Here is a 10,334-nt window from a genome sequence, read left to right on the forward strand (position 1 = left end):
CGGGCGGGGACCACGGGTCGCGCCCTCTGGGAGCCCCCAGCCCGCGCCCCGCGTCTCCTCTGCGGGCTGTTGCTGGTCGGCTCCCAGCTGGCCCAGACTTGCTCTGAAGTAGGAGGAACCGCTGTCGAGCGGAAAGTGCACACCGGTGATTGATGAACTCTTAATAGGACAACCTCTCCCGCCCCCACCCTAGACGCGCACAGACCTCCTCCGCCCCGGCCCCCGCCGGCCACGGAGGGACGCGGCCGCAGCTGGGAGGTGGACGAACTCACCTTTGTCTTTCCGCAAGTGGCCCAGGTGGGTCCCGAGCCCCTGCAGCCGCCTGGGCGAGCGCGTGTCACGTGGCGGCGCGGACCCCCGGCTTTGTGCCGCTCCCACTGCCAGGCCGGCCGGCGGCTATTGTTCCCGCGGGGCCGGGGCACTCGGCCTCGGGGTCCTCACCAGCCTCCTCACAGCGCCCCCAGCCCGGACAGGGCGGGGCTTTGTGTGTCCTCTGACGCGCGGGCGGGTAGTGTCGTGGCTGTCCCAAGGGGTAGCAGACTGGAGCGAGGGACTCTGGTGCCGCTCACTCGACCCACTTTCCCACTCGGCCCGCAGGAGGTGGGGAGGCGCGTGATGTTTGTAGGACAGCGCTGTGAACAATAGAGCCATCCTCAAAAGGCCTTCTGCAGGCTTAAGTCCGGGATGCTCCTCTCTCCTAAGGAAAGGCCCTTGGCCAGCCAGCCTTCCCGGCCTGATGTTAAGCCCTGCTTTCCCGGTTAAAACACTTCCTCCACACCAGAGCTCTCTATGAACTTTGATTTAAATTAGGATCTCCTCCTCCTCGCCCTCCTCCTCTGGCTTGTATTAATGTTAAAACACCACTTTGCGATTTTCTAGATCTTATACTTCCATAAAAATGCTCCAGAGTACCTCTAGGTTTCAGTCAAGATATTTTGCCATGCACCAGGGGTAGTGGCTCAGGCCTCTCAGTCCAGCACTAGGGAGGCTGAGGATTGCTAGTTTGAGGCAAGCCTGGGCTACACAGCTAGTTCAAGGCCAGTATGAACTACGTAGCAAGACTGTTTAAACTGCCCCCCCAAAAAGGTAATTTTGCCATAGGCTTGTTATGTAGCTTGTGTATCTCTTAGCACAAACCAAGTTCTGGGTTCAGTCTACCCCCAAAAAAACCCACCTCATTTTTGTCACAAGATCTAGGACAAGAAGATACATGCAATAGCTCCTACCTTATATATCTGCTGGAGAGCCTTCACCTGCCTCTGCTATTACAAATGACTGAATATTTATCTATCTTGGCTTTTCCATTGTGTAAGGAGATCTTTTGCTTACTTTGCTTCACTGGACTGGCCTAAAAGTAGTTTTTGTATTTTCCAGCTCACCAAGGTGGGAGTGAGACCTGAGGGAAATGTTTAAGAATGAACTTCAAGCCAAGTGTATACAGTATATTTGTTTGACACCAACTTTGGACCCCAAAGATACAGACATTTGTAGCTGGAGTAGAAAACAAGGGAACAGTGAGAACAAACGTTTCACCCCCTGTGATGATCTTTTCCATTCACCATCCTCTCTGCCACCACCAGTGTAGTAATTGCTAAAGATTCTTTCCTTTTTCTCTCCACCTGGGCCTTTTGCAAAAAGACACCTACAAGAGCCATCCCTCAAAGGTGTAAGGCCTTAGCTGAGGACAATACAAACTCAACTTCCTAAGTGTCCCAGAATGTCCAAGAATAGGCCTGCTCACCCAGGCCCTAAATATATTCTCTGGGAAGTCAAAGTGCCCAGGAGTAATGAGGCTATAAACTTGTGGGGTCTGGGTCTTCTGTCCCTCTCTTTTGACTCATAAAGTTGTTCTTTTTTTTTTTTTTTTCTTTCTTTCTTTCAGTTTCTGAAAGAATCAAAGTAATGCCAAGAACTTCCAGATGAAGAGGACCTTCTTAGACCTATAACTGGGATTAGCCAATTCTTGAACTGCAGGAGGGAGCTTCAACTAATTCTCAGGATAAAAGTCAAAACAAGCCTGTGACTTCTCTTGAATACTGAAGGTGTAAACAGGCCTCTGGCTTCCCCAGGTCAAGCCCAGGAGCACTTGTTATTAGAAGGAAGAGTTACTTCTTTGTTATTCAAACGTACACCCACGCGCATCCTCTTCACCCTCCCTAAGGAAAAGCCTGAACAGATGGAGAGCCAGGGCTCCTTGGCCTGCTGGCTGAGAAGATGCCCTTCACTGAGGCCAGCTAGCTGTGCAGACTGGGGAAGAATGGAGAAGTGGCTAGTATAGGTAATCAGTATCTTTTAATACTTCTTACAGATAGAAATTTGATAACTCTTGTTCAGCAAATAGCAGCCTGTGGGGCCTGGGAAACCAATTTGGCTGATGTGTTTCTGATAGGGACTGGGCTTGAGGCTGGGTACTTGCTCTGTATTACCTTCCCCTCTCTCACGTAAAAGCCTGTACAAAGAAATGGTGCAAATGGATGGTTCACTTAATGATTCCATTGGAGGTAGATATTTCCCTGTCAGGTTCTGGCATGGGGCTGAAGTTTGAAAACCAGAAGGCAGAATATGTAGTTAATTGCCCTCTCTTACCTCCTTACCAGTAGCAGGACTACTCTTCGAGGCCTCTTCCTCCATAGCTTCTGCAACCTCTGGTTAGCTCCATCCAAGCACTCCACTTTGGGCTGGGTGCTGAGTGTTTCCTGGTTGTAAGGAAAAGCTCTCCTTCTGCTTCATTCATTCCTCACCCCAACTCCTGCTGTGCAGCAGGCCATTCCACCCTGCCTCAATTCATATCGGCTGTACAGAACCACCAGGAATGCCAGGTGAATGGCCATCCCTGATCTATGGGCCCAGGCTTACAGCTGTGACCTTGTTCTTGAGATCTCAGGAGACTGCATAACACCCACGCACATCCCAAAGGAGGTAGGTGTTGGTTTAAAAAAAAAAAAAAAAAAAAAAGAACTGGCCAAAGGCATGAGTTTAAGAACCATTCTCCTCTTAGGCAACCAAGGTAGATCTCCAAAGACCAAAGCCCCAGCGAGCAAGGGAGGGCCGGCCACTTCCCACCTCCAGCCGCCCTCTGTGTTGCCTGCTAAGGCCTCCTCCAGGGCCGCCTCTGCTGCAGAACCCGCGGGGAAGCAGCGCACACAATGGCGTGCCTGCCTTGGGGCTTCTGGCTGCTCTGGGCACCCTCAGCGCAGTGTGGGGTAGGGAGGCCTCAAGCAAGTTTGAGGCCTTGGTGGGCCCTCCTTTGCCCCCAGAGCACTCGTCTTGGACAGAAGCAGGAACTAGGGAGGAGGTTTGCCTCCCGTGCCGACTTCTCCTGCAGGTATGGCTGCAGGGCCTCCCCGAGAAGAGAGGCCAAGGCCCAGGGCGCCATTGGCGGCCGGCTCCCCTCCCCCACGCTTCTTTCTCTGCTGCTGCGAGACCGGGGAGGGAGGAGGCAGGCGCCTGTGCAGATAGAGCCGCTATTGTGACCTTCCCTCGCAGAGCAGGAACCCAGCCGAGTGTGTACCGCCGGCGGTGGCTGTGGCGGGGGAGGAGGCGACTGTGTGCAAACCTTGGCGGGGAGGGGTTGGCACTGGGAAATAAAGGTTTGCAACCTCGGGCCCTTGGGTCTTTCAGAGGGCGTTTGGTTGTGTTTAGACTCGGGTGCTTCCTAACACTAATTGCAGGCTCGAAAAGAGCGGAATTTACTGTGAAGGCCAAGGCGGCTTGTTTATAATTTATGAAGTTTTAAATGGTTGTGCCGGGCCAGGCTCTCAGCCGGGCGGGTGGCCGCGTGGGAGCGTGCCCTCGCCAGGAGTGACCCAGTGTGCCCATCACATGACTCACGCCAGTGACAGGAACGGATTGGAGCCACTCTCAGAAGTCTCCGGAGGTGGGGAAAAGCCTCAGATTCAGCCCCAGCCACCCCGCCCCCCACACACATACCCTGGAAAGCAGGGCCGTGGGGAGCTGTGGCTGCATGGAGAGGGAGCCCCCAGCCCAGCACTTCCTTGGAGCCTAAGTGTGAGAGGAAGCTGATGTCAGCCTGGCGAGACACCGTTTAAAGTCTAATCCATGAAACCCTAAGCCACAGATGACACTTGGGGCTTTGCAGACACCCGCAGACTCAGCAGATACTACTGCGGTAACACATCGCGCTGGAAAACGCCTGGAGCCATGATGCATTATGTATTTTTATTATTATTTATGGTAGGAAGAGGAGATGAGGGAAAACCGGGCTGAATCTAAACAGCCTGACGATTCATCTATTTAATATTTAGCCAGTTAAGAAAGGTGGTTGTAATCCCTGCAAGGCAACGAGATCTTTGATTCCCCTAATAGCTTAAAAAATAATTTCGTACAAGACAATTAGAAATTCTGCCCATGGATGCAAATTTCATATAAAACAATGTTAAGCCTTGAAAGTGGGTAAAATATGTCTTCGATTGAAGTCATTTATTCTGTCGGTACACTTCTACAGCATATATACTTTGAACCTCCTCAGATAAAGTGAAATTTGGCAAAAGAATATCCCCTCCCGCCCCCAATCTAACATGCCATTTTAAAAACAGCACAAAAGAACCGGGAAAGTAAATGTATTTTGAGCCATCATTAGTGAAACACAAACATCCAAATAGAAACAATTGTTGTTCCACCAGAAGATAAGAAGTTAAATTATTTCCACACAATAGGAATTTCACCTCTTGTCACCGGGGATGTAGTAGGAGTTGCATTATTTGTCAAACCAAATAGAGATGCGTGGGCTGACTTTGCTGAAATACAAAAGAATTGAAACTTATTTGAAGGCGGTTTCCAAGTGTCCCCTCCCATAGAAGTGAGTGTAAGTGGTCTGCTCCTAGCTAGAGCCACACTAATATTTACAAAATGGTTATAAACCTTTTGAAGACGTTTTTTGCCCGTTTTGTACAAAGAAACAGAAGTAAACAGGGTGTTTATATGTGCTGTGTTCCAGTAGTGAAACTTTTATTACTTCCCATTATGGAGAACATTTGTTTTCTTTAGAAATGAACTACCCACCACGACAAAGGAAAAATTCATGACAGCATTTCCTAGAGAAAAAGCTTCGGTGCCTGTCTCCAAATGAACCTTTCATTTTCTGCACCTTACCTTTTCATAGCTCAGTTCTTCTTATGAATTCTTTTGTGTCTTTTCTTTGATTGTCAGTTTTTTTCAAAGTTTTTTTTTTATTACTTAATGCAGAAAAATGAGCTCTGGCCTCCCTAATGTGACCGTCGATTGTGTCTAGAGAGAGGGTGATAGAAACAGCAAGGCAGGCACTGCTTTGGCAAAGCCCTGTCCCAGTCATGCCACACAGGACATTCCTAGGTTTGCACCCTTAGACACCACCACCACCACCACTACCCCCGAATTTTAATAGCTGGAATGTAAGCAAGTATCACCCCCAAAATTAATTTATGTACTAGATTCCAAATAAATAAGGTCTTTCAGAGGGTCGGGCTTTTTCTCACCCTTCCACTGGGATTGTTCAAAAGATAAAGGCAGGGTGATCTGCTTGCAAGTGTGTGTGATTAACAGATAGACTTCCAACAGAAATTTTTTATTCTAAATATTTGTTCAAATAGTACTAGACAATTTGAAATCAAACTGCGTCAAGTGGCGAGGGCTGCGGCTGTCGAGAAATGAATAAGGTCTGTCGTGCCATGCCACCGGGCTGCCTCACTCTAGGACCATGAAGGACAATTTGTGGTCTTAATCCTTTACATCAACTACAAACACCAGCCACGGTTACAACTGTTCAAAACTACTCTCAACTAGTTCAGACCAAGGAAACTAAAAAAAGGTGAAATGTGGCCCCCCAAAGCCGGGAGCGCGTTCCTAAACTCGGCTGGAGAATTCTACAAATATACACATAAATACATTAAGAGGAGGATAAATAATCAGGGAAACGAAATGAATCGCTTCAAATAATAAATACAGATCATTTAGTCCGATGAAATCCTTTATGGGACGGGAAGGAGCATATAAATTAAGATCTCCGAAACTAAGCTAGATGCGGGTCAGGCCCAGGACTCCAACTCTAGTCCTCCTGCAGGGCGCACCGCCCGATGGGTCTCAGACTTACCTTGGAGACACCATTACCAGATTAGAGTCCCTCGGTTCGCAGTATATGGCACTGTTAGGCTTGCGGGGGAGGATCCTTGCGGCTGATTTACGGCGAGTCACCCAAAGGAGGACGCGTTTGGAGGCGAGGCCGCATAGCCTCTGCCTCCGCCGCTGGAGGAGACCTGGGAAGCAGCGGCCAGGCCAGAGCCAGGGAGGGGGTCCCCGAACTGCCCCTCGGGCCCCGCCCGCCTGCCACCCCCAACAATCAAAGCAAAGGAGGTAATGACGCCGCAAGTTCGGGCCGACAGTGACCGCTACAGATGTGTCAGTTTTGGGGCCTCGGGTAGGCGTCCCTGAGACGAGTGGTGGGCCGAAAGATCTGTGTAGGTGGGATGAGGGTCGCACGGTCCATGGTGGTGGTTGCCAGGAATTTGCGCAGCGCAACTGTAGTCCACGCTGGCTGAAGACGGGTGGGAGAGGTGGCCCAGGTTGAAGACGGGCCCGGAAGCTGGCGCCATGGAGTCGACGAAGTTGCCACCCACGTACACCGGGCTGCCTTGCAGGTTGGCGCTGGCGAAGCCACCGCCGTTGCTCGCCATGGGGTGGGGCTCGAACTCGGGCGCCGCATAGCGCTTCTGCTGTGGCAGGCAGCTGCTGAGCGGCGCCGTGTAGGCGGCCAGGCCGTACATATTGGGCTGCGATTTGGCGAAGGCCGGCGGCGAGGGTGCGTCGTAGGCCAGGCCGGGCACCGGCGGCAGCTGCCCGGAGTAGGCCACGTGGCCAGCGGCGCCGCCGAGCGGCGGGCTGCGCTCCGGGGACTGGCCAGCCGGCGAGTGCAGGATGCCCTTGGCCTTCTGGTCCTTCTTGTACTTCATGCGCCTGTTCTGGAACCAGATCTTGATCTGGCGTTCGGTGAGATTCAGCAGGTTGGCCATCTCCACGCGGCGCGGCCGGCACAAGTAGCGGTTGAAGTGGAACTCCTTTTCCAACTCCACCAGCTGCGCACTCGTGTACGCCGTGCGCACCCGCTTGGACGCCGGGCCCGGCGGGCTCTTGTCCTCGCAGCTCTCTCCTGGGCAGGGAGGGAGAAAGAGGGGGCGCTGAGCGAGGGAGTAGAGACTCCTAGGAGTGAAGAGGGGTGCTTCCCTAGCTCTACTGGCCACCACCCTCCCCCACCTCCAATCCTGGCTGGGTGGGGAAGAGGCATTCCAGAGGTCAGAGTGCAAGGGAAAACTCACACCCTATCCCAGGTCTACCATCAGTTGCACCTGAAACCTGCATCTGCCTTCGGAAGTCCTATTCGCTCTGCTCTCCCTTCCTCTACATCTCAGCCCATCATCTCATCTCAAAAGGCCAGGAAGGGCTTTAATGAGAGAAGAAGAGCAGCTGGTTATGCCTCCCCTCTGTCAAAGAAGGGCCAGACTTCTCTTGGAACAGTCTTCTCACAGCTTCTGCTGCTGAGGGGTGTGAGCAGCTCCTCTACCTTGCTTAGAGGCTGGCTCCTGGGCAATGCACCTCCCCAGCAAAGAATGCGAGCGGGGGTTCTTAACACCTCAGTCTAGCCCAGCTACACCCAGAGGTGATAAACCCAAAAAATACTGCCTTGGCGTTTCCAGGGTCCCAAGGCCAGGCTGAAAGCATGTTGAGTAAGGCAGTGCTGGTGCAGCGGCCTCAACACAGGCTTCCACCACCCCTGCCACCTCTCAGCTGCTTGTCCACTCCCTCACTGGGAAGACAAATGGATTTCTCCCGGGAGGGAGGGCCCGAGCCTGCGCTGAGGAGGGAGGGGCAGGAGAAGGAGCTTGCAGGCTGGAAGGCACTTTCCCCCTAGGAGGAGCAGCCCCAGAGAGCTGCAGGCCAACCAGAGACCTGATAACAAGCCACATCCCAAGCTTCAAACTAGCCCTGGACCTAGAAACCTGCTCATCTATATGAAAATAAACTGCAGCAGAGAACACAAAGCCAAAAAAAATGTAGGGAACCAAGCAGTCTGAGCAGAAAGGAGCAGGTGTCAACGCCTGTGATGCCTGTCTTCTTCCACGTGCCCTGGATGACCTGGAGACCTTCTCAACCCAAGGGTCTCCCTTGCACAGAAAGAAAGCCCAGGCTGCTCCTGTTTCCCAGAAATTTCTCTCCACCTGGAATATGCACCTCCCTGTTAAGAGTTTGCTGACTGGGCAAACTGGGCTGAGACAGGCAGGTAGTTTCATGGTTATTCCTGACAGGCCCTGGAGTCAGAGTGGTTGGATTCAAATCCACCACCTTGCTGTTTTTTTCAACTTGGGCAAGTTGCGTATCATCTCTAGTAGTTTCCTTATCTATAAAATGAGGCTGTCTCACATGCCTACCTCAAAGCGTTTTTTGAAAAATTAAGATAATGCTTATAAATTGCTTAGCACAATTCTTCACAGAGCACTGCTTAGCCTTTAGTTTTTATTGATTCATGTGATATGAGCTATATAACCACCTGTGCTCAAGATATCTGTCTTCAAATTTTGTTCCTTTTCTTTCTTTTACTTTTTTTTTTTTTTCTTTAAGACAGAGTCTCACCATGTTGCCCAAGCAGGCTGGCCTTGAGATCCTGGGCTGAAGCATTCCTCCTGCCTCAGCCTCCCCAGTACACCACTGAACTTAACTTTGTGTTCAATTTCTGAGGGGCTGTTGGGTTGAAGAGGGAGCTGAGTTATAACCAGCAGCCCAGGAAAGCAGATAATATGTCAATACAGTGAAGAACTTTCTATGAATAAACATAAGATTTGTTCATCAATGACACTAGCAGCCTGAGATAGAAGTGAGCACCCTATTCCCACAAGGCTAAGACTCCAATCAAAGACAATAAAAAGGAAGGATATTTCTGCAAGAGTAAGAGTTTGGACATGTCTTCCAAGGTTGCTCTTATGGCCCTGAGTCTCTTGGTTCCTGGATGATTGGAACTTCCTGGGGCTAGTCTGTAGGAAACCTGGTCCAGGAATGTCCCCCATCAGAAAGCTACCTGCAGTGGCACAGCTGTTCTTCTGCTTGGAGTTCTGTCGGGACTCTTTCATCCAGGGGAAGATCTGCTTGCTGATGGTGGCTGAGGAGTTGGAAGCATTGGGCCCACCCTTGGCCTTCTTGGCAGGCACTCCACCTCCAGGATTGGTGGGTGAGGAGGGGGGCAGGGTGGGTGGTGGAGGAGGGGGTTGTGGTGGCTGCTGCTCTGAGTTCAGACCAGGTGGCTGGCTGCCACCACCCCCACCCTGGCTGTTCCCAGTGCCAGATCTCATGCAACTGCCATTGAGTTCAGCCCCCTTGTGGGCTGGGGCTCGCAGAGGTGCAGAGCTCTGGATGGAGCAGGCAGAACCTGGGTAATCAGTGTCCAGGGAGTTGGCAGCAGCAGGGGGTGGGTAGGGCTGATGGGGAGTGCCATAGCCATAATTGTCAGTGGCTTTGCTGTAGCTATAGCCTCCAAAGAGTCCCGGGTTTTCATAGTATGCAGCCTTCTGCATTGTGCACTCAGGAAGCTCCAGGGCCTGCTGACCCTGCTCAAATAACATTGACTACCACTGTGTCCTTCACCACCACTTCCAGTGTCTGCTGAATCCTGAGAGAGCTGGGCCAGCCCCCAAGCTCCAGGTGACCTGCCAAGAAGAAAAGTGAGAGGCCCCAGAGGGACTGTCATTGGCAAGACCAGTCAATGTAAAAGGACTAGCCCAGGCTTTCTGTTTCCCACCCACCTCCTGATGGGGAGGGAGGCCTAAGGTTCTGGGTCTGGGGTTTTATGAAATTCAACTTATTTGAACTCTTGGAACAGTCCGAAGGAATTTCTCCTAAGTATAAGAAAAGACTTTATCTTCACTGTTACTCAACTCTACCATATGGAAAGGGCTTTCTCCTGCCCACCCCCATCAATTTCATTTCTCCGAAGTTACCAATTCAGCTTTTGAATCTGCAGCAAAAAGCACTTACGGCCTTATACATGTTACTGGCTGATTCTTCCCCTAAACTGGGACCTTACTGCAGGCAAGGACTTTGTCTTATTTATCTATATACTCCTAACATCCATTGTAGTGCCCTGCATGTAATAAATGCTTTTTTGAATGAATTAATTAATGGATTAGTCTTTGGGTAATCCTAGTGTTTTTGTTTGTTTGGTGCTGGAAATAGAACTCAAGGCCTTAAATTAATTAATTAATTAATTAATTAAAATAAAAAATAAAAATAAATAAAAAAGAACTCAAGGCCTTGTGCATGCTAAGCAGATACTTTACTACTGAGCTATGCCCCCA

At 50.9% G+C, this 10,334-nt stretch overlaps 1 protein-coding gene and 1 long non-coding RNA gene across 4 annotated transcripts; one reads left to right on the forward strand and one right to left on the reverse strand.

Annotated features, from left to right (window-relative positions):
• Positions 1-1,882: 1,882 nt before the first annotated feature.
• On the forward strand, positions 1,883-3,604 carry LOC102026496. Its single transcript, XR_265197.2, has 2 exons — positions 1,883-2,919; positions 2,999-3,604. It is a non-coding gene; the product is annotated as an uncharacterized LOC102026496 (long non-coding RNA).
• A 556-nt stretch (positions 3,605-4,160) lies between these two features.
• LOC102026702 (homeobox protein Hox-D3) lies at positions 4,161-10,138 on the reverse strand. 3 transcript variants are annotated; one of them, XR_265199.2, is made up of 3 exons: positions 9,062-10,138; positions 6,089-7,141; positions 4,161-4,757 (listed from the first exon to the last, which is right to left on the reverse strand). XR_265199.2 is itself a non-coding variant. In XM_005415147.2 (2 exons), the coding sequence occupies exons 1-2, from the start codon at positions 9,600-9,602 to the stop codon at positions 6,384-6,386; spliced, it is 1,299 nt and encodes a 432-aa protein (XP_005415204.1). In that variant the 5' UTR covers positions 9,603-10,138; the 3' UTR covers positions 4,161-6,383. The 3 variants fall into 3 exon arrangements, 1 of the variants encoding a protein (XP_005415204.1); XR_265198.2 differs by having other exon boundaries at positions 5,113-7,141; XM_005415147.2 differs by having other exon boundaries at positions 4,161-7,141.
• Positions 10,139-10,334: the final 196 nt, after the last annotated feature.

The sequence above is a fragment of the Chinchilla lanigera genome, unplaced genomic scaffold, assembly GCF_000276665.1.
Source record: "Chinchilla lanigera isolate Chin_1 unplaced genomic scaffold, ChiLan1.0 scaffold00517, whole genome shotgun sequence".
NCBI classification, from domain to species: domain Eukaryota; kingdom Metazoa; phylum Chordata; class Mammalia; order Rodentia; family Chinchillidae; genus Chinchilla; species Chinchilla lanigera.

Bases quoted from the DNA above. Each gene is read 5' to 3' on its own strand.
- LOC102026702 (XM_005415147.2), bottom strand. From the start codon at position 9,602: ATGTTATTTGAGCAGGGTCAGCAGGCCCTGGAGCTTCCTGAGTGCACA. The intron at 7,142-9,061 runs GTAGCTTTCTGA...CTCCCTGCCCAG, and splicing joins GAACAGCTGTGCCACTGCAG to GAGAGAGCTGCGAGGACAAG.